General features: G+C 49.4%; 3 protein-coding genes across 4 annotated transcripts in view; 1 reads left to right on the top strand and 2 right to left on the bottom strand.

Moving 5' to 3' along the window:
* Positions 1 to 14360, top strand: part of COL17A1 (collagen type XVII alpha 1 chain) — a 46616-nt gene extending 32256 nt beyond the window's left edge. The window contains exons 33-57 of the mRNA XM_045568860.1: positions 310 to 345; positions 2151 to 2186; positions 2465 to 2545; positions 3563 to 3598; positions 4162 to 4239; positions 5073 to 5126; positions 5269 to 5310; positions 5495 to 5548; positions 6201 to 6260; positions 6616 to 6642; positions 7021 to 7053; positions 7139 to 7213; positions 7525 to 7575; positions 7806 to 7928; positions 8520 to 8657; positions 9177 to 9245; positions 9572 to 9685; positions 10296 to 10394; positions 10493 to 10603; positions 10979 to 11125; positions 11410 to 11763; positions 12293 to 12430; positions 12681 to 12743; positions 12896 to 12976; positions 13346 to 14360. Coding sequence (XP_045424816.1) covers positions 310 to 345; positions 2151 to 2186; positions 2465 to 2545; positions 3563 to 3598; positions 4162 to 4239; positions 5073 to 5126; positions 5269 to 5310; positions 5495 to 5548; positions 6201 to 6260; positions 6616 to 6642; positions 7021 to 7053; positions 7139 to 7213; positions 7525 to 7575; positions 7806 to 7928; positions 8520 to 8657; positions 9177 to 9245; positions 9572 to 9685; positions 10296 to 10394; positions 10493 to 10603; positions 10979 to 11125; positions 11410 to 11763; positions 12293 to 12430; positions 12681 to 12743; positions 12896 to 12976; positions 13346 to 13401 — 2156 coding nt within the window. The 3' untranslated portion in view covers positions 13402 to 14360. The remainder of the gene's footprint in view (positions 1 to 309; positions 346 to 2150; positions 2187 to 2464; positions 2546 to 3562; positions 3599 to 4161; positions 4240 to 5072; positions 5127 to 5268; positions 5311 to 5494; positions 5549 to 6200; positions 6261 to 6615; positions 6643 to 7020; positions 7054 to 7138; positions 7214 to 7524; positions 7576 to 7805; positions 7929 to 8519; positions 8658 to 9176; positions 9246 to 9571; positions 9686 to 10295; positions 10395 to 10492; positions 10604 to 10978; positions 11126 to 11409; positions 11764 to 12292; positions 12431 to 12680; positions 12744 to 12895; positions 12977 to 13345) is intronic.
* A 1393-nt stretch (positions 14361 to 15753) lies between these two features.
* On the bottom strand, positions 15754 to 17311 carry LOC123650245 (heterogeneous nuclear ribonucleoprotein A1-like). The gene is given in 3 exon segments (XM_045568864.1): positions 15754 to 16122; positions 16125 to 16468; positions 16471 to 17311. Coding segments are annotated over 3 exon segments (1140 nt in total). The 5' UTR covers positions 17063 to 17311; the 3' UTR covers positions 15754 to 15918.
* An 87-nt stretch (positions 17312 to 17398) lies between these two features.
* SLK (STE20 like kinase) overlaps positions 17399 to 22841 on the bottom strand; it is a 50734-nt gene continuing 45291 nt past the window's right edge. For both annotated transcript variants that reach the window (XM_045568862.1, XM_045568861.1), the window contains one exon: positions 17399 to 21045. In XM_045568862.1, the coding sequence (XP_045424818.1) occupies positions 20899 to 21045 (147 nt within the window). In that variant the 3' untranslated portion in view covers positions 17399 to 20898. The remainder of the gene's footprint in view (positions 21046 to 22841) is intronic.

A 22841-nucleotide genomic window follows, 5' to 3' on the forward strand; every position in this document is an offset into this window, starting at 1 on the left:
AGGAGCCAGACCCTACTTTGCAGGCCCTGGGGGATTATGACCCATGGGCCTGGAATCCCCCCAGAGCTGAGCCCCTGGGCTTCTGCCTGCCCCAAGCCCAGCTGTTGCGCCACTTCCCAGAGAGGGACAGGGGCTCCGAGCAAGAGGCTCCCCAGGGAGGCCTGGGCTAAGGTGGAAGCAGAGCAGTCGGTCTCAGGGTTTCATCCCAGCTGTGGCTGTGCACGGTGACAGAGTGCAGGTCACCACCCAAGGGGGTCTGGAATTGCCGGGCCTTTGTTATTCTGACTAACTTGTTTCCAATCACATCAGGACTTCCGGGTACCCCCGGCCGACCAGGGACTAAAGGTAAGTGAGTTTCCAAATGCAGTATCCTTTCTTTTCACCAGCTGCTTTTGCAGGAAGGGAGGGACTGGTGGGAGGGAGGGCCCTCTCTGGCTGGAGCCTGGATCAACAGTGGCATCTAGTGGCTCCAGCGGAAGGCTGCGAGGTTGGGTGCCGGGGGACTTGTGCTGAGTGATGGAAGCCTGAACCCCCAAGCCCCACCCCTCCCACACTCCTCCCCACCCCACACCCTGAGACCCACTTTCCTACCCGGGTGTCTCCAGGCATCGCTGCAGGAAGACCTGGAAAGGTGCTGCCTTTCCATCCCCTGGTTTGCCTCTAAAATGCCCCCATGATTGCTTGGTCCCCCCCAACGGGTCTCTTCTCCAGGGACAGGAACGCTCATCATTCACGTAGGCCTTGATGTGACTGAGTACACCAGACCCTTCCTGAGAGGCGGCTCCAATGTGGGCCGAGAGGGGTGTTAAGTGCTACCAAGAGGGCAAGTCCAAGTACTAAGAGGGAAAATAATCCTTAGGAGTGGTCTGGTGGGGCAGGGTGGTGACACTCTTGCCGAGTTCTGCCCCTCAGACCCCAACCCTGAGCAAGTCCAGGGATACACAATGCTCAGGCATGGTCCTTCTCCTTCTGTCTCTGAGACCACATGCTCCTGAGCCCGACACACTATGGAGCCATGCTCCATCATGAGCAGTCACTGCCACCCTCGGTGGGACCCTAAAATAACTACCTTCCAGAAACTATTTCCAATGACCGGTTGGGCCAAGCAGTTCTTTAGGGATAAGTAAATGTAATTCCAAAATAATGACAACTGAGTTCATACATCCCAGGTAGAAAAATCTCTGGGTCCATAAATCTGGTCATGGGTGGACATTACCTTTAATAGAGTCTCATGGGCTTGGGGATTCCTGAGGGTTCTCCAGGGCCCATGACTTCCTGTCCAAGGCAGATTTCCGACCCTCCCTGGACAATGTGCACAAGAGTGGGCATTTTGCCTAATGTTGGATTATGTCCAACAAGACAAACTCCAGGGCTTTCTCCTATCGTGGCCTTGACCCGGGACTGGGGGTAGTGAGCAGAGACCAGCCCTCTGCTGCCCCCCAGGGGAATTCAGTATCATCCTTTCATCATGTGAATGACTTCTTTGCTCACACACCTTGGGAAGTGAAAAAAGTGGCCTCTAAAAGATGATTTCCCTAAGCCAGTCCCCAGATGGTTAGTTCTGAGAGATGCATTCAGTGGTTGGTAAGTTTGGGAACCCGTGAATCCAGTGTCCTCTTCTTGGAAGTCCTCCACGCACTTTTGCATTTTCAATGCTCTGAGACACAAGGCAGAAGACTGCTAACCTGCATGTAACTCAGAGTTTCCCAGACTTACCAACCCCAGAGCCCTCTTTAAGTTCTGCACAGCCCCTACAACTGTCCCAAGGAATGCTGTGGGAACCCCGTTCTACCTTGGGGCTCACCACCCCTGTCTTTTGACCTTCGGGTAATTTTCCCACCTAGGGCAATTCTGGGGCAGAGGAGATGGACAGTGGGAGCATGAGCGGCTCTCAGACTGGCCTTACTCTGGCCTCACTGAACAGCAAACCCTCCCATGGGCCCCAGTGCAGCCCTGCTCTGGCAAATATGGATGAGAAACCCGTGCTTACTGCATCCTGCACGCTCCCCTGCAGCTCATTAAAATGCCTTTAGCCAGAGAGTGAAAGGCCCTGGGGGTGGGTCTCAGATGCAATCACAAGCCTTGAAAATAATTTATGGAGCCACTAACTGATCCTTGGAACACCCACTCTCCTCTTCCTCCCCTCCCAGGTGAACCAGGAGCTCCAGGCAAGATCGTGACTTCAGGTAGGCAGGTCTGGGACGGACCCTCCTTCCTGTGTCTTTCTCTCTCTTGTGCTGGCACCTACCCTGGCTCTGCCCTCCAGGAAGTGCCAGTCTGCAGGCCTGGTGCTCTGGACAGGCTGTGGCTGTGAGCAGTTTGGATGAACAGCGAGGGGAGGGGGAGGTTTAGCTGTGAGCAGAGGAAGAAACTCGAGCCCGCGCAGCCTACAGCCTGGCTCGGGTCCCAGCCCCTCTGAGCGAGAAGAGCAGGGCTCAGTGTTCCATGTGCTTTCTGTTTGCAGAGGGGTCATCAACGCTCACTGTCCCAGGCCCCCCGGGACCTCCTGGAACCATGGGACCCCCAGGACCTCCAGGTGCCCCAGGTCAGTCCATTCTTTTGCTTTGCCCCAAATCAGCAGCAGGCCTTGCCTACATGGACACTAGCTTTGTTTGCTCAGGTGCTGAAACCCAGGGCGGGAACGTGGGAGGGAGAGTAAGGAGTTTGGCCTGAGAAAAACAAACTCTTGTCATCTGAGAAAATGAGGTAGGTCAATTATCCTGTGTTATCAATTGAGGAGGCCGAGGCTGCTCTCAGATTCACAGGTAGGAAGGTGGAGGCTCATGGCCAGGAAGCAACAAGGCAAGGATTTGGCCCCGATTGTCCTAGAGCCTGCGAGCCCTTTGTTTCCTCTTGGAAAACAATTTGATAATATGCATCAAGGGCAACAAAAATGCTAGGAATCTATTAGGAGAAAATGTCCCCAAATTGTCCAACAATGATGGGATGGTGACAAAAGCATGAAGACTTCTGAAGAACATTGTTAGGAGGTAACAGTGTCATTTGAAGAGCAGGGGACTCAATAGTGCCTGCTCTGAGGCTGCCAGTATATTTTTACAAGATACCAAAAACGTGCTGGAAGGAAATAAGGCAAAATATTCGCAAGTTAATTACGGGCAATTGTTTTCCTATGTTTCCAAAATGCCTGTTATTTTGTTATATATATACCTCTTAATTATTTAAACTTTTTATATACAAATGAAGTACACGACTTAACACGACCAGTGTATGCACCAGCCTTCCCTGCTGACCAGCTCCAGTGAGAGGGAGGACACTGAGGGAACACAGAAGTCCCCAACCATTAAAGGACAGCACCAGAGAGGGCAGCCCTACCCACCCCAGGGTCCCAGGACCCGTCAGAGATGTTCTCACCAAGCTGGACCCAGGGCTGCTCTCAGATTGCTTCCTGCTCTCAAATTCAAATAAGCAAGTTGGCTTCCTTGGCCACTGTTCCATGCCCAGTGAGGAATTTTGTGTGTACTCAGGCGACTGCCCTTTCTTCACTTGTTCCTGTGACCCTAGAAGTGTGACTTAGCCTTTTCTTCCCCAACCCCATTTCCAGGCCCTGCTGGCCCAGCTGGTCTCCCAGGACAGCAAGGTATGTCACGCCCTGAAAGAACACATGGCTGTGGGCTCAGTGAGGAGGACTTTCTTGCCCCGGGATTGGGGGGGTGGACTCGGGCCCCTGTATTTTAGGTGAAGTGAGACGTGTGTTTTGGAAAGGGAGGCCAGGGGTCGCCAGGGCTCTTCACCAGGAGCCTTGCAAGGCCTCAGCTGCCAGGGGATACACCTCCCCCCACCCCTCCCATGTGTCTGAGAAGGTCCTCAGGGCAGGGAGATGGAGATTGAGGCTCTGTGGCCCCTGGTCAGGGTCCAGCTCGGCTACTTTCACAGGCCTCGGGCCTTTTGTGACAGACCTTGATAATCCCGCCATCATTCCGCTGTCCAGCGATTTATCCAAATGGCAAAACAGGCTTAGGAAAAGCTGGCCAGTTCCTCCTGGGGGGCTCTGGCCCCTGACTCGCCCGTGGGCGATGCCTGGGCCCCGCCTGCCCCCCGCCAGGCCCTGTCCCCCAACCTGGCACCAGGCCGGCTCCCGAGGGGAAGCAGGAACCGGTTGCTGCAGGCAGCGCCCACCCTAACTCTGTGTCCTCCCGACAGGCCCGCGAGGGGAGCGAGGACTCGCTGGCGAGTCGTTCCTGGGTAGTAGCAGCTCCATCTCCGAGGTCCTCTCCACCCGTAAGTGGCACCATTCTGCCGGGTGGGTGGCGCTGGGGGAGGCGGTAGAGCGACGGCAACGCACTCGGGGCCTGTGGCAGCGGCACCAGCGGGTCATCAGGTCATCCCCGCTGTGAGAGTGTGAGGGTGAGCCGTCCTCCAAAGCCAGTGAAGGCCGAAAGGAGCAGCGGGGGTTTGTCTGGGGTGGGAGGGTGAGGGCTGAGGGTGGGCAGCTGCCGGGGGCAGACCCGGCCTTGAAAGCGCGACTCTGGCAGGAGAGCAGCCCCCACCCAAAGAGAGCAGCGACAGGGGTCCCTGGGGAGGGCTGACTGCTGGTCCTCCTGCTCACAGCGTCCTTCAAAGGGCCCAGGTGGAGATGCGCTGGGTCTCCACCCGGATACCTGGAGTGCCGGGGACAAAGATGACAGCAGCACCTGGTCCGGCGCTCACTCTCGCTCTTGCCGTGTCAGGGCTTAGGGTTCAGTGATGTCTCACTGAGTCTTCACAACATCCCCCCGATGTGGGACTCATTGACCCTGCTTTACAGGGGTGGAAACTGAGGCTGAAAGAGGTTAAGAACTTGCCCAAAGTCACCAGCTAGCTGTGTCAGAGCAGGGGTTTGGACCCAGGCTCTCTGACACCCAAGCCGAAGTCCTTAGCCGTCATCAGCTGTCAGGGAGCTTGGCTGCAGCCCCGCCCTGCCTCTGAGTGAGGGGCACCCTTAGCAGATGGGGCGCTGGAGGGTCCCGTGCCACGACGCAGGGTGCCTGGGACTGCCAGTCCTGCCGAGAGGACTGCAGCGGAGAACAGCCTCCTGACTGCTGTGGCTCATTTCTGTTTTCTTCTCTCTACAGACGGTCTTGATTTACGAGGTCCCCCAGGCCCACCTGGGCCACGTGGGCCACCAGGTGAGCATCTCAGGGATCTTTGGAAGGTGGGGCGTCCTGGGGCACAGGGGACAGCACTTGGTGAGGAAGCCAAGGTCCTGCTCCCAGGTGCCGTGTCAGCTCCCTGAGCTCAGTGTCGCCTCTCCCACACTCTCTTCCGCAGGGCCTTCCATCCCAGGCCCGCCAGGACCCCGAGGCCCACCAGGTATGAGCTGGGCTCCCTGCTGGGAGGTGGGAGGGGGGTGAGGGGCGGGCAACAATGGGACCCCGAGCCCAGGCCCCTCTGGGCTGACTGGTAGGAAAGAGTCCCCCCTCCCCGTCCTGCTGCGCCAGAGGGTTGCTAGCCCTGTTCTTGGCACTAATAAGTCTTGGGGGGTTCTCTTTTCTAGGGGAAGGCTTGCCAGGCCCGCCGGGCCCACCAGGATCTTTCCTGGCCGACTCAGGTAATGTTGGGGAGTCGAATGACACCTGTTCTCCACCTCAGCCCTGGCCCTCACCCTGGCATGGGCTGAGGTCACAGATGTGGTCTTCCTGGCCTACTCACCAGGCTTCCTTCTGACTGTCCACGGGGCACGTGTGTGTGATCTTCCTGCCACCTCTGCTCCCGGGGGATAAACTGTGCCAACCCAACCACCCTGGCAGCCTGGCCTGGGGGAGGGAGCCAGCTCTGTCTTGGGGAGTTTCTGGACTGACCGGGGAGACCTGGTTCCTGTCCTCCGGGAGCCCAGGTCTGACAAAGCAGATAGGACACATGCACGTGAAATGAGAGAAATGCTGACCATACAACACAAACTATGGACATCACTGTGGAGCAAACATTAGGCCAGAACTTGTCCCTAGCAGAATTCATCCATCTATTCATCCATCCATCCACCCGGTCATCCATATCCATCCACCTATTCATCTGTTCATTCATTCATTCATCCATCCATTCATTTATTTTTACATCCAGCCTCCCAACCATCCAACCACCCATCCATCCGCCCACTCAACAAATACTGATTGAGCATCTACAGTGAGCCAAGTGCTGTGCTAGGTGCTGCTCCCTCACAAACATCACTGCGTCCACACTCAAACTATTTCTTTCCTCTGCAGAAACCTTCTTCTCTGGCCCCCCAGGCCCACCTGGCCCTCCAGGCCCCAAGGGAGACCAAGGTGAGAAAGCGTCTCAGGGAGCCCAGAAGCCACTATGTGTCCCCTGCTCACCTACCTGTCAGCCAGGAGAGTTGGGATGAGGCTGGATGAGCTGGGGCATTTCTTCCCCCTCCTGCCATGTCCCATTAGGGGCTCAGCAGCCTGGAGCATGGGCTGGGGGTGGGGGTGGAGCACAGTAGTCAGACACTCTGCACAGAATTCCCGCCCTGCATTGCCTGGTGGAAGGAGAGGCACGAGGAGCCCCTAGTACTGTGTCTGCTCCAGCACGGAGCCCCCGTCCCCTCCTCCGTGGGCCTGTGGAAGTCACAACTCCTGGTTAGTACCTGTCTCACGGTTCTCTGCCTCCTTCCCTCAGGTCCCCCAGGCCCCCGAGGACACCAAGGTACAGTAGAGCTGGCATCAAATAAAACCTGGGGGAGGGATGGGGGTGGCCAAAGCTGACCTTCAAAGAGCTTTGAGCTCATTAGAAATGCATTTGGTCCAGATGAGCGTGAGGGGGTCAGAGTATGTCTCTGTGTGTGTATGTGGTCGAGAGGGAGAGAGAGAGAGAGAGAGAGAGAGAGAGAGAGAGAGAGAGAGAGAGAGAGAGAGAGAGAGTGTGTGTGTGTGTGTGTGTGTGTGTGTGTGTGACTGTAGCAGCTCAGGTACTGTCCAAAGGGCCACGCAGCCCCACCATCCACAGATCTTGAGGAGTCTCTAGGGGTGGTGTTGGGGGCGGGCGAGGAAAGTGAGACTGACTGTCCCTCTCTCGCTTCCTCAGGCGAGCAGGGCCTCCCAGGGTTCTCGACCTCAGGTAAGGGCTGAGCCCCGCCCCGTTCCGGCTGCAGCCAGAGCCTCTCCCGCCCTGGCTGACGGTTCTGCGTGTTGTTGGCTTCCAGGGTCCAGTTCTCTCGGACTCAACCTGCAGGGACCACCAGGCCCCCCTGGCCCCCAGGGCCCCAAAGGGGACAAAGGTCAGTGAGGGAGCAGCCAGGAAGAGTCAGGGCAGGCCTGGCACCCAGAGCCCGAGGAGAAGGCAGCAGTGCTGTTGCTGCTGAAGGCTTGGGAGAGAGAAGAGGCTGGAGGAGGGAGGGGCCGGAAGGAGGGGGGCGTGCATGTGGACACGCAGTCTCTGTGCACAGGCCTCTGTGCTGTCATTACAGAAATGTGGCCAGGAGTCGTGGGACGATTGTTGAGCCACACACTAATGAGTGTGGCTGGGCTTAACCAGGGAAGGCTTCCTGGAGGAGGTGATGCAAACAGGGCTTCTCGTTTTCGATTCCAGGTGATCCTGGTGTCCCAGGAGCTCCTGGCATTCCTGGTGGTCGCACTCAAGGTAAGAACCAAAGGTTATGACAGTTCCTCTCCCCAGCTCTGCCCCTTTCAGACAGTGGCTGCCATAGGCACTCCTTTCCTCTCTTCTCAGGGACCCTTCTCGTTGCCATGGTCCCATGCTTCCCCCTGAGAGAGACCCTTCCTCCTCAGACCGTGGAAGCAATGCCTGGGCCCTGTGTGTCTGACCCTGGGCTGGAGAAGCCAGCTCAGGCCACTTTCTCTTTCTTGCAGGAGGCTCATCGAGCACTATGTACATGCAGGGCCCACCCGGCCCCCCAGGGCCCCCAGGGCCTCCAGGATCCATCAGCAGCTCCGGCCGGGAGATTCAGCAGTACATCTCTGAGTACATGCAGAGTGAGTGGCCGGCCACCCAGCCTTGTAGGCCTCGTAGGGCAGTGGGAGTATGTGAGTGAGTGAGTGAGTGAGTGTGTGTGTGTGTGTGTGTGTGTGTGTTGGGGAAACAGTCTGTGCAGCCAGGCCCAGGTCTTCCACCCCTGGAGCCAAGCCTGCAGGCAGGGAGCTCCCGTCCCAGCTGGCCTCACAGCTGCTACCCAGCTTTGTCTTTAACCCCCACACACTGGGGAAGGGTGGCTGGCACGCTCACACGCTCACCCACGTGCACACACACATGTTCACACGTGTGCACCCTCCCACCTCATGCCTGCACGTGGGTCATTTGTCAAATGGGTGGCTGACCGGAGTCTTGTTGGACCACAGCCCCCACAGACCACCTGAACCTGACCCAGTACAGGCTTATGCCTCAGTTTCTGCATTGGTGACAAACGGAAAGACAACAAGAAGAGTCTAGGCTCCCTGCTGGCCCTACCTGGGGCCCGGGCGTGGGGCGTGGGCCACGCATTTCATCACATGCTCCAGGTCACCTCTGTGGGGAGGACCTGTCCTCTTGGGGACAGGCTTGACTGTGCTTTATTCCTTTGTTGGCAGGTGACAGTATCAGATCTTACCTGTCTGGAGTTCAGGGTCCCCCAGGCCCACCTGGTCCCCCTGGGCCTGTCACCACCATCACAGGCGAGACTTTCAACTACTCGGAGCTGGCCAGCCAGGTCGTGAGCTACTTACAGAGTGAGCGTCTCCCTCACCCTGGACTTGGGCACCGTCCTCCTCCAGCTACTTTGGCTCCCAGAGCCTCCTCTCTCAATTTGCTGCTTTCTTTGCCCTTCTCCTGAATATGATTTTTAATTCTGCATTCATAATAGTCAGGCCACTGGGACACAGCTTCAGCAGGGCTTGCTCAGGTTAAGAACACACGGGAGAGCCGTGCTGAGTGAGCCTCCCGCACTTAGCTATCGTGCTCCTAACTGTGACACGTCCTACCTGTTCATGAGGACACAGCCTTCAGGTCAGCAGTATCTGCTAGGAGTTAGGCTAAAGCATATTCTTGAAAACAAACTGCATTTCTTACCAAAACAAACAAACAGCTTTTGATCTTTTCATGCTTTCAAAATAGGTTCATAATGCCCCCATTCATTCGTTTCCCCCAAAGGGAAATGGCTAGTTGACCGGGTCTTTCAGATTCTGGAATAAGGAGGGCATTGCTCCAGTACCTGCCACGCAGGTAACCTGGGGTTTTCTTCCTGGCAGCTTCAGGGTACAGCATCAGCCGGTCCTCCGCCTCCATCTCTTCTGAAGACATCCTGGCCGTGCTGCAGCGTGAGTGCCTGCGGTGGGCTCAAGGGTGGGACCATCTTTGTTCTCTCCTGACCTCACTTGTCAGGCTGCAAGTGGGAGGCGGTCCCCGGGGCGAGGAGCCCCTTGGCTCTGATCCACTAGCTGAGTCAGAAACTGACGGGAAAGGGGGCAGCAGATCCCCCCACCCCAATGCCAGGCAAGCAGGCTGTGCCCCTTCAGGAGCCTGGCCAGTGTGGGCCTGAGAACCCAGAACTCAGGAATGGCCCTTGGGAGCCAGTCTGTGCAGGGGGAAGCCGGGACGCCTGCGGCCTGGGTGGGTCCATGCCAGTGCATCCTCTCCCCTCCAGGGGATGACGTGCGCCAGTACCTCCGTCAGCAACTGATGGGGGCCAGTGGGGACGGGTCCCTCCTGTCTCTGGACTACGCAGAGCTGAGCAGCCGCATTCTCAGCTACATGTCAAGTGAGTGTCTGCCGCCCGGCCTGCCCTCTGCAGGCAGGATGGTCGGGGGGGCGGTCAGGAGGGGCCTGGGATGAGGACTCGGTGCTGGGCTTCCCTCAAGTGGCCCCACGGACCTGCCAGGCTCCAGACCAGCAAAGCGAGCGGCGTTCGAGCTATTCAAACCTGTGACTCCAGAGCAGGTCAAGGAGTGTGGCCAACAAAGCCAAAACCAGTGTTTGGGGCTCTGACCTTCGTTGAGCCCACACATGACTCACGCACACACGCACATGCACACACTCCCGAGCACACACGCACATGCACACACTCACACTCCCATGCGCACACACACTCTCCTGTGCATGCAGCAGCAGGAGGACACAGACGGGCAGACTCGACCTGCCCTCTTCTCGGCCCCTCCTCCCCCTCCCGCCCCTCCTCCCCGTCGTAGCTGAGATGGTGTCTCTGCAGTATTCCTCTCCGCCTCTGTCTTCCTGCCACCCCCTCTCTGCCCCCCTTCTCAGACCCTACTTCCATCCAAACCCCTCCGGTGTGTGACCTCCTCTCCGACAGGCTTCTCTCTGCCTTCCCCTGCCTGATCTGAATCCACCACAGCTTGTGATTCTCTCCCCAGGTTCTGGGATCAGCATCGGGCTCCCTGGCCCCGCCGGGCCCCCCGGCCCCCCTGGCCTGCCAGGAACGTCCTATGAAGAGCTCATCTCCTTGCTCCGAGGTGAGGCTGAGCAGGGGATGTCTGTGCAGGTGGTCTGGGAGGAGGCAGAGCCCCTGGTGTAGGCCAGAACTGATCCCCTGCCCTCCCCTGTGTCTCAGGGTCCGAATTCAGAGGCATCGTTGGACCCCCAGGACCCCCAGGGCCACCAGGGATCCCTGGCAACGTGTGGTCCAGCATCAGCATGGAGGACCTCTCATCTTACTTGCTCAGTAGGGCGCTGGCTGGGGAGGGAGGCTGAGGAGGGCAGCGGGCAGCCATGGAGAGTTAGATCAGCGCACCTCACCAAGGGCTCCTAGAGGAATGAGGAGAGACAGCGCCCCTAAGTGAAGCTTGGCCTGTGATTAGGGCTAAACAGGGGAGGAGGCCACCAGGTTTGGGTTGATTGAGGCTCAGACGTGGGACTGGGAGGGCCTGCGGGAGCAGCCACTCCTGGACAGTGCCAGCACGTGGGCCCTGCCCCTCACCTGGGAGGCCCAGCCTCATCGCCACCTTCCAGGAGGGGCCCACGGCGGGCCCTGGGCCCTGGCTGAGTTCAGCTGCCCCCGTAGCATGGCTCTGACCTTTCTTTCCCTTCCCTTGCTCAGCTGCCGGCTTGTCATCCATCCCAGGCCCTCCAGGCCCTCCTGGTCCCCCAGGTCCTCGAGGCCCCCCGGGTGTCTCGGGAGCTCTGGCAACTTATGCGACTGAGAACAGCGACAGCTTCCGGAGCGAGCTGATCAGCTACCTCACGAGTAGGTGCCCTGACACTGGGTCCCTCCATCCCTCCCCAGACCTCGCTCTTCCCGGTGGGGCAGCAAGGTGCTTTAAGGAACCGGGAGGCCAGGTGCAAGAGAGCCGGGGGTCGACATGAGCCCAGTTTCCTGCCAACCAGCGTTCTCCTACTGGTGTTCGAGGGCCCTGAAGTTCACTTCTGGTTGCTAAGAGATGTTGAGACCCTGGGAGAGAGACTCTAACTCCCCAGTCTTTCTCTCCACCGAGATCTGAGCTCCCACTCACACAGCTCCCCACCTGGCAGGTCCTGACGTGCGCAGCTTCATTGTTGGCCCCCCAGGCCCCCCGGGGCCACAGGGACCACCTGGGGACAGCCGCCTCCTGGCCATGGATGACTCCTACCGCCGGACGAGCAGCTCCTCCTCACACAGCTCGTCCTCCAGCCGGGGCAGCTCCTACAGCTCTTCCACGGGCCTGGGAGGAGCCGGCGGAGGCGCTCTGGGCGAAGGGGCAGCCTTTGGTGGGGCTGGAGACGGAGGCTATGGGGCAGCAGCAGCAGGTGGCATGTACGGTGGTGAAGGTGGGCCATTCGCGGCTGGCTTCGCTGGAGGTCTGGATTACAATGAGCTGGCTGTTCGGGTGTCGGAGAGCTTGCAGCGTAAGTAGGGACATTTAGGCCTTGGTGCCGGGGGGAGCATGTGGGCATTTCCAGAGACTGGCCCTCTCGTGTTTGGAGCACCCAAGCTCTGAAAACAGCAGTTCTGCAGTCAGATGGGCAGGGACTGAAGACAGGAGGCCCCATCCTAGTTCTCAGCCCACTCGGCTGAAAGGGCCCCTGTGCTGGAAACTAAGCTGCAGGGCACAGCACACAGGGGTCCCTGTGCTTTGCCTTCCCAACACCGAACCTGTTCTCGGTCCCAGAAGAGTCGTTAGGGCCATGCTAGTCTTCTGGCGGGGCTGAGGGAAGGATGCTGGCTAGGGAGTCCTTTCACTCTGTAGTTTATCAGCACAGTTACACTTGATGCAGGCCCGCAGTGGGCAGAGACCTGTGCCAGCCACATGGGAATACAAAAGAAGTCAGCAGGGCTGTTCCCTTGCGGGGAGTGTCAGTACTCCGGGGGCACTGCCTGCTGAAGAGGGTGCCGGGCGACCCCTGCTTCCTGCGCCCACACTCTGGTGTTTTACAGGTCAGGGCCTGCTGCAAGGGATGGCCTACACTGTCCAGGGCCCACCAGGCCAGCCTGGGCCCCAGGGGCCACCTGGCATCAGCAAGGTCTTCTCCGCTTACAGCAACGTGACCTCGGACCTCATGGACTTCTTCCGAAGTAAGGGCACCCCAGTTGCTCTCACAGCATCTGACTCGCTGCAGTCTCACACGGGGCCTGCTCCAGAGACAACAGTCTCAGGAAAAACCTCCAGTTATTAACACTTGAGATGCTGAAAACTGAATAAATTCTAAACTTTGTTTCCTCTTAAAAGACCAAACTCCATCACCATCTATCTGTCTGTGTTACTTTGACCTCCCAAGCTTCAGGGTGACCGCTAGTCTAAGGCCAGTTTTTCTCCCCCTTGTAGCTTATGGAGCCATTCCAGGACCCCCTGGCCAGAAGGGAGAGGTGGGCTCCCCAGGACCCAAAGGTAAGTGGTGGCAGGAAGCCAGCCCCCACGATCCTACATGACAGTGACCTCTTGCTGAACAGCAGCTCCCATTGCTGGTGCTACACTGGCTCCCTAGTCCTCAGTCCCCACACTCATGCATCACTTTGTCATGTCCCCGTCTGTCCTTCTAGGTGACAGGGGCCCTGCTGGACCACAAGGTCATCCTGGGCCACCCGGCCCTCGAGGGCACAAGGGCGAAAAAGGAGACAAAGGTAAGCCCTGGCTGCTGTGGGTTCTGGAGTGCTGCAAGGCAGGTGCTCTGTGGAGAAGCAAGTGATTTGTTCCAGAGCAAGCCCGAGAAATTCAGACAAATGCCAATCACTGAAGGCAGACACTGCCAAGAACATAATTTGCATAACAATCACACTCACAATGAGAGAGAAAGGAAGGAGAGTGCCAAGGCAGGGAGGAAAAGGAGAACCAAGCTGGTGATGAAAGGGGGTGATGTAAATAAACTGAGTCTTTACAAAAGATTTAACCTTTGAAACCATCTTCGTAGGGGTCACAGTTGCAGTAATTGCCCAAGCTAAGGTCCCCACAGACCACAGATATTTTTAAACTTTCTACTCATCTTCTTTCAGGTGACCAAGTCTATGTTGGGCGGAGAAGGAGAAGTAGTATCGCCATCAAGCCATGAGCACGCTTTGGTGGGACAACCCCCTGGACCAGTTCTCTCAATGCGTATGACACTTAGGTCAAATGTCTCCAGAGGGTGAAAGCTGGAGTCTGTCAATGTCCTACGGAGACAGCATACCCAAATAGTCCCCTAGCAACACTTGTTTTAGTCTGAACAAAATATACATATATAGAACTCAGTCAAAGATACACAATCTGAAACAGCTTCATTGGGTAGACTTTAAGAATAGCTGCAATGTTTTAGAATGAGACTAGCTTCTCTTCTATCTAGACCTGAGCTCCCTGGCTTCTGTAATACTTAGTACAAGCCCCAACCTAGGAGAGCCAGCTACATACAAGTTGGCTCAGGAGTCTTAGAGCTTTGCCTAAATATGAGCCCAGAAAATGGAAGACGGGAATGGGGTGCCTTCCTGGAGGTGACACTTGATGGGGATGTATTCTGGTAACTGCTGCAAGGCTGTGCTGTCAGCTCCTTCCTCCCCTGTTCACTCTGCATTCTCTGGTCACAGAAAACAGTTGGCTAAGAAGTGACTCTTGCAACTGAAAAAATTAAGACATTCACTTTCCCTGTAGGAGGTGACAGGGTTTCTAATAGTTATCCCATTCTACATGTATAGCGTATTCCCACTTGCTTAGAAGTCTGACTGTAGCTTTGATCTGTCCATAGGTCCATGCTAGAGTTCACAGATACGTTATACTGAACTAGGCCACAACAAATAGGAAAAGAGGGGTGAGGGGCAATGGGCAAGGAAGGGGGAGGGGACAGAATACCTGATGCTGAGGACAGACGGCTTCGGCTCGAGATGTCACCCTCTCTTCTGCACTCAGGAAATGGCATGGGGGACTGAGCACGGTTGGTTTTTAAGCACTTTTGAATGTCTAAAAACATTTGTATGTGGTCTATAAGATAAAGTCATTTCAATTGTAAAATTTCCAATTAAAGTTTTTTTTCTTTTTTAATATCATGGTTAATACGATTCATCTGATCAAAGAAATATTAAAAAAAATTCTGGGTTAACAGGGTCTAACACTTACAAACACGAGAAAAAAAAAACTGGTTGTATGTTGGGACACAGCTTCTGGCATTTCATTTAATCACTGAGATGTTTAAAGACAGACCTTTGTTTGCAACTATCAACTCAATCTGGGCATATTACAAAGCATATGAAGGTTTTCCCTAAGCATGAGTTACTAATACTTGAAATAAACACATATGCAACAAATGAGCAACAAGATTATTTGCAATTAATGCAGTGCTTTACCTTGGAGCAAATTATGACTGTAAGGCAAGTAATATATGGAATATCAAAATTCCTATTAAAGAAAAATGAACAAATATCAAATGCCCCCAAGAAATTCACAGTAAAATCAGACACTCAAATTCAGAAGAGGATATACTTGGCCAATTTTTGAATTTACAACAAACTGTGACCTCTTAGTTACTGGATAATTTTAAATGGGATTAAATTAAATCTACTTCTAAAAGACTGTGATGTTTGTTTTCCATATCGTCTCTCCTGAGTATCCCACATATTATCCTAGAAAAAACACATTATTTAGTTCCACTGTATCAAACAATTGCTAGCAGCAAAACTCAGTCAAGCACCCAATACTACATGGTCTTTTTGCTTCCTTTATTATATCCTGATAGCTACCTGCTCTGAATATGGGAATTTTAAAAATAAGAATTTCAAACACCTTTAGTTTTACCCTAATGAAAACTTACTATTGTATACAATTAATGTGATGTGCCTTTTTAATAATTTTTTCAAAAGAACTTACCAGTTGTACCCAAAGGCTGAATTTAATTTTACATTTTAATAGCTTTGACTCTTGTTAAAAGTAGCTTCAGGGGCTTAAGTATTATATCCCCCTTAATAATGATTCTTATCTTGATTAATCAGACTTAGGAATTTTTCCTTTGTTACCAGATTTACCTTACTAAGATACCCAAAAATCTTCAAGTGAAATGGGGTAAAACTCCAAACTTGCTACCTTCTCCCGACAAAACCCAGAAAGAGGATGGGCAGATATATGTCCCCAGCTGGACAGCAATGGATCTGAGGCTCTTTTGTTTTAAAAAAAAAAAAAAAAGTCAAGAATGAGCTCAATAGTGCATGATGCTCCTTGATTAGAAAATGACATGCTATGCTTCCCTCTAGCCAAGCTGAACACTTGCCAAATGATGCTGCCTAATGTCTACTAAATCCTGCATGAACTTACCAATGACAAAAAGAGGTTATTTTATAGCAGAAGTGAGGTCATATGATTTGTGAAATATTTGGTGAGAAAAATAATCCGTCCCAAGGGTGGTGGGGAGGAAATATATATACATATGTTGATAGAAAATTTTTTTTTTTTAAAAAGACACATTTATTCAGCGTCATGATCAGACTATTACATTTAGCAATCAACAGCATGGGTGCAAAAAAAAAAAAAAATCTACATTAAAACCCTTTGTTGGAATGCTTTACACTTTCCACAGAACAGAAACTAAAATAACCTGTTATACAATTAGTCACAAATACAGTCCTCGAGTTTTTTTGCCCAACACATGAGTACTGTCTAACACATGTCTTCTTTGTAGCAGCCAGGCCCTGCCACCACTGTGCTTGGCTGAGTTCACAAATCTGTTGTCACCTGTAGCTTCCCTGTCACTTCTCTGGCTCTCCTCTCCTGCTAAGCTTTGTTTCCTGGGAATAATTAAAACCTTCTGCCACTGCCATAGCTACTGCTGCTACTGGAACCACCATAGCCACCTTGGTTTCGTGGTTTGGCAAAATATTGGCCTCCACCACCATAGGGGCCAGAGCTTCTGCCTCCAAAATTTCCTCCCTTCATGGGTCCAAAATTTGAAGACTGATTGTTGTAATTGCCAAACTCATTGTAGCTTCCACCACCTCCAAAATTGCTTCCATCATTACCAAATCCATTGTACCCATCCCCACTGCCACCATATCCACCACCACCACGGCTGCCACCAAAGCCACCTCGACCACTGAAATTTCCTCCACGGCCAAAGTTGTCATTCTCACCAAAACCACCTCCACGACCGCCACCAAAGTTGAACCACTTCGACCTCTTAGGCTGGATGAAGCACTGGCCATCTCTTGCTTCGACAGGGCTTTCCTTACTTCACAGTTGTGGCCATTCACAGTATGGTATTTCTGAATGACAATCTTATCCACAGAATCATGGTCATCAAAGGTTACAAAAGCAAAGCCCCTCTTCTTGCCACTGCCTCTGTCAGTCATGATTTCAATCACTCCAATTTTCCCATACTGTTCAAAATAGTCTCTTAGGTGATGTTCTTCAGTATCTTCTTTAATGCCACCAACAAAGATCTTTTTCACAGTTAAGTGGGCACCTAGTCTTTGAGAATCTTCTCTAGAGACAGCTCTCTTTGGTTCCACAACTCTTCCATCCACCTTGTATGGCCGTGCATTCATTGCCGCATCCACCTCCTCCACTGTGGCATATGTGACAAACCCAAAGCCCCTGGAGCGCTTGGTATTTGGATCTCTCATTACCACACAGTCCATGAGCGTTCCCCATTGCTCAAAATGGCTCCTCAGACTCTCATCGGTCGTTTCAAAGCTCAACCCTCCGATGAATAGCTTCCGCGGCTGTTCGGGTTCTTTAGGAGACTCTGACTTAGACATGACGGCAGTGGGAAGAGACACTTAAACGATGCTTCCTCGGCGGCGTCCACAGGCAGAAAGCGATAGAAATATTTTAAGTACCTCTCAAAGGAAGAGTTGGCATGCGGAAAGACACCTTCCAGCAAATTACCAGTAAATACTACATTTGTGTGTGTGTTGTGCATGTGGTGTGGACTAGGGATGGCTAGGAATGCTAATAAGTCTGGAAGGCTCAGAAGACTTGGAGGACTGCAAGTTTTAAAATATATATAACTAGGACCAAAAAACCTGCAAAGTGTTCTCATGCAGGACAATCTAGTTTCAAAGATTCTCAATAAAAGACTGCTTCCCAAAAGAGATTAAGAAATAACTTTATTTTTTGTGTGTCAATCTCATGATTGAAAAGACATGTTGCTCTCAAATAGACAAGAGGCATAATTTGAAACAAAATTCTTTCTGAAAATTTAGCTTATGAACTCATTACACTGCAAATCAGAGAAGGATCACAAAAAGCTGCAGCCAACATTTAAAACTGGTAAAACACTCTATCCCAGGCTTAGTAGCAGAAATTTTAAAGCTTTATCAAAACCACATCAGCCACAGAATAGCAACAATAGAGGCATTAACTGTTGTGCCTTCAACTTAAGAACAGCATTTAAAATATCATCCCATTTCCTATAAAAAAAATCATTTCCCAGAAAAGAATTATTTAATCAAAAGACTATTAGAACTGGAACACTCTTCTTCCACTTCAGTCTAGGTTTGCCTTTAATCAACATCTCTAGCTAATACTTTGACAGAATTTGGCTTCTCAGAAGTCTGTCATTTAAGCACAGTGTGGAATGGGAAAAAGTGTGTATACAAGGAAACTAGAAGAGTACAAAAAATAGTCACTTCTGAAACTCACTGATGCTCAAGAAATCAGAGACCCTCTATTAAAGTGGGTCTCATATGCCTGAGAGCTTTGTGCTTGAGGAAATATTACTTAGAGGTAGCTCTGGTTCTGGTTTATATTTAATTACAATTTGCTGCATCCTGTCACAGGAAAGTTCTAATATTTTCAGCAAAGTAAAAGCACTCTAAATTTCCTCCCTACCCACCCTATAGCTTCCCCATAGAGAAGGGTAAGAAAAAGCTTAATGTGACTCCACATAAAATAGCAGCTAATTCAGCAATTCATACCTTATAGTTAACAGGACTAGGAAAGGCAGCCTGGTGCCCCAAGCTCTAGGAGCTGGACCTACAGAAGTGTGGAGGTCTGGTGTGCTCACAGCACTCAGGAAAAAGAGGAGAGGGGACTGATTAGGGCGCACATATGGAGAAGTTCTTTTATGCATTTCATGGCACATTCTGCCACAGCAACAAAACAACCAAATCAGGAAGAAATTTGACTGTACTCTTAGATTTCAAAGTCTGTGCCCCTCACTCACTCCCTACCTACACTTCATGCAAGAAAGAATGAGCACTATTATCTATTTGAATATAGGGCCTAACAAGAGGTGGGCCAGTATGGGTACAAACACTATATTCTATAACAAAACACTTTTTGAAAAGATTTATATAACTTTAAGTATGAAAATGAATGCTTCACCTCTACATAGGTATCATTGTATAGTCTTGCACACATATGAATATGGTCATGTTTGAAAGAGAACTCAAGCACACACATTGAATCCAAAAGGCAGTTTTACGCGAGATGCGAGTCGCTAATAACTTTACCCAGAGCATCAACCATGCCACTCTGAGCCTCTCTCCTTGAGTCAATACTCTGAATGTCAAATTGAAAGGAAAAGAATCAAATATTCAGACCAAATTAATTAGGTGCCACAAACTTCAGCACACAGGGTATCATTTCAATGATACTGAAAAAATACCTACTGCCTAAAGTATTCATTTTTAAGAAGTTAATAAACCGAAAATTTCAAAGGAGAAAGTGGTTATGAGAACCTTCCTCCCACTCCCTCTTCAAATAAATCATTAAATACACTGGGCAACATTATACTGTCATTTTTATCATAACAATATAAACAATTTCCATCATCCTGAATATTACTTTATAAAGATATATATTTCAAAAGGCTTTAAAAACATTTTTCAACCCAGCATTTGAGAATAAAGCATTAAAAGAGTTTTGTATATAGTAACACATACATGTGATAAGTGTATGAATTTACAACCATACATAATATATGTATATATATTTATATAAAAAACAAACTTGGCCAGAAGTTAAGGCTACCTACAAAGTTGTCCAAGTAAATTATGCTTGTCAAAACAATTACAAAATTAAAATCGCACATGCATTTTTAAATCATTTAAACTACTGACAAAATAAGGTTCAGATCTAAAGTTTTCAAATTAACTACAAGAAAGTGCTACAGACATTTACTTGTTCTTAGTATAAATCAGCGTTCTCAAAAAGTTGCATTTAAATTTTTCACCAGCCTCAAAAGTAATACAACTAAAAACAAACTTTTACAATTTGGTACCCAGCACTCTTAAGAGAGAATAGGTTGTAAATGGCAGGCAACAAGCATCATTTACAAGTGTGCTGTCTCACACACCAAAGTCCAGTTCGTAATACTGTTCGACCTGACACATGGTTGAAATTCTAAGCCTCAAAAGGGACTGAGAGTGAACATTTCATTAATAATTACACATATCAGCAACCACATGATAAAGGTTTCAGGCTTTTCCCATTCAAAGTAAATAATTTAAATATGAAACAAAATAAAACCAAAATGTAAGTAGCCTCATTTCAAAACAATGAAAAGTCATTCCTGACATTTGCCTAAATATTTAAATCCTTTAAAAAAAAGTATTCTGAACAAATGCCTATTTTAAGATTAATTTCAGAAAATATATTTATAAATATAACTCAGAGCCTGCAAGCTTCTCATAGAGTTTTAAACGAACAGAATTCACTAAGATGGAGGGAAGTCATTTAACTCATGTATTATTTTAGAAAATAAACTGAAACGGCTAAATCTATATTACTTTTAGTTTGGTGTTTTACATTTCCAATTTGCACATCTAAAAGCTATTTTTTTTTTTTTTGTCTTTCCAAACTTTGTACAACATATATTTTAGGATGAAAATTTCCATCAAATGGTAACAGGAGCAAGATTTTTAACACAATAATGTTTAATGCTAAGGATGTTATGTCCCTGTTGATCAAAAAGAAAATCCTATTTTAGACTTGATTAAAATTTAGTGTTTTAGGCACTATCTCAATAAAACTAGCACCCTCAATTATTAGCTCATGCCTAAATAGGTTATTTTCAACAAATTACTGAAATAATTTCTCTCTTTTAAAAGAGTTTGTTCCTATTTAAAGATAAAATATATTTATTCACTGAATCAACAGAACATTTTGAGCAACTCATAGCTTTTTTATGAGAGCTGATTCACCAAAAGAAAATCATTTCAATCCTCTACAGCAGAGCTTCAGTTATAGAATTTAGCCATCACTGAGAAGTTAGGGCAGGTAAAAAGACATTTATTAATACTTAGTGACATAACAGTTTTTTTTAAATAACTTTAAACATTATTTCTCTTAATAATTTTTCAGGTAACAGTGTCTAAAGAATATAATTTTTAAGATTAATATACAAAATCACCTTAGGGAATTACTGCAAGATGCTACTTTGCCAACATGGCCCAGCATCTGTCTTAGTTTGTTTTCCCTTCATCTTTGCTTTAAAAAAAAAAACCCCAAAACGAAAAACAAAAAAACACCTAGAAGGTGAGGCAGGTGATTGTCTTTGTGAGCTATTTGACATAGACTGTGGCAGAAGATGAAGAGAATAGAATGACATATTTAAAAAGCCAAACTCATGCACAGAATGCTTCCCATGTTATGATCCAGTGGAATGCAAGCTAGGAATAGGATAGAATTTAGAAATACGGCTCTGTGTTGATGGGTTAAGGCATTCAGACTCCCCAGTCATTTTAAAGAACACTTCCTGTTCCTGGAGTTTCCTGGCAAACTCTTCTTCCAGTGTCTCAAAAAGAAAGGAAAAATGAAATTGTTATGTGCTGGTATTACATACAGAATTTATGCTGACAGCATAAAATGACTTGTCCAAAACACTTTCTTTGTATATTACCCCAAAGAAGACATGACTGCTCAATAGTTAAGATCATAAGCTTTGCACAGCCCTATGTGCAAGTCCAGCTCAGCTATATGGGTCCATTACTTAACTTTTTTGTATTAGAGAATCATTTAATTCCTCTGCTGTAAAATAGGAATAATACCACCTACCTCACTGATTTGCTATGTGAAGATTAAATGTGATAATGATGTACTTAATACATACTATGCACTCCAATAAATGGCACCTATTATTAACTATTATCTGTTTATTCCATGTGGCACTTATCTCTTTCTACTTTTTATTTTAGTTATTAATGTGCCTGTCTTTTCTTCCACACTAGACTATAAGTGATTTAAAGATAGGACCTAAACAAGATTCCCTGCAGCTAATCCATAGACTAATGGTCTGTCCCTCCTCACACGACACTTTGAAGTAACCTTTACATCTCCATAACAGAAAGCAAAAATAGTAAGTGCTTCATAAATATCTGAGGCATTGTTGTGAACTGAATGTCTGTGTACCCCCAAAATTCATATATCAAAACCTAATCCCTAATGTGATGGTATTAGGAGATGGAGCCTTTGGGAGGTGATTAGGTCATGAGACTGGAGCCCTCAGAAATGGGATTAGTGCCCTCGTAAGGGCCTGAAAAGAAAGTTCTTTTTTCACAGTGAGAAGTCAGCAGTCTGTGACCCAGAAGAGGGCCCTCACAGAATCTGATCATGTGAGCACCCTGATCTCAGACTTCCCAGCCTCCGGTTTATGGTATTTTGTTATAGGTATCAATGACTTTGTGGAGAAGTGATTCAGGGATAAGTGTTGTTTGTAGGTACAAAGCATAGGAAAAGATGGAAGCATACAGAAAGGTTTCTCAGAAGAGGTGAAACACGAGCTTAGTCTTAAAGGAAAGATAAGAATTTGACAGGCAGGATGGGGAAGGCATGCCAGAGAGGGAGCTGAAACCATGGCACAAAGGCAGGAAACTGAGGAGTTGGTGTGAAGAATGGTGACTACACCCAATGCTGGAACATGGACTAGAAACAAAGTGGCTAGTGAGAGATAAAGCTAGAAAGGGTGATTTGACCCAAATGTGGCACTATAAAGACTTCAAAGACAAATTAAGGGATTAATGTTTTATTCTGATGGACTGAAGACTCATCAACACCACTATGGCAGTATCAGAGATGTTCTTGTGGATTAACACTCTGGTGATGGCAGGCAAGTGGGAAGAAGGGGAAGAGAACTAGAAACCAGAGATTCCATTAGGATATTACTGAACAATTTAAGCAAGTAGTAGGATAGCAGTGGGAAAGAGAGAAAACATTTATGAAAACAGAGTCAAAATTAACCAAATACGGGGTGTGACAGAAATGAAAAATAATTCAGATTTCTAGCCTAGATGTCAATTAAAAGAAAAGGAATACAGGGAAGAATATCTGATAGTGAGTGGGACTACAGCGATGGGGGGGAGGTGAGACAGAGAAGAAGGGAAAAAGAATGTTGAGTTTGGTTTTATCTCCACTGAGTTTACATTCTTTAGTCAACACTCTTGTACTGATCATTTACAATGTGCCAGGAACTGTTCTAGAAGCTGGATATATGTATCAGTGAACAAAAAATAATGTTCCTGCTTTTAAGGAGTTTATCTTCTCATGGGAGAAGACAATAAACAATGTGTCTGGTGGCGATGAATGTTATAAAGA

The sequence above is a fragment of the Lemur catta genome, chromosome 14 (assembly GCF_020740605.2).
Source record: "Lemur catta isolate mLemCat1 chromosome 14, mLemCat1.pri, whole genome shotgun sequence".
Lineage (NCBI taxonomy): Eukaryota > Metazoa > Chordata > Mammalia > Primates > Lemuridae > Lemur > Lemur catta.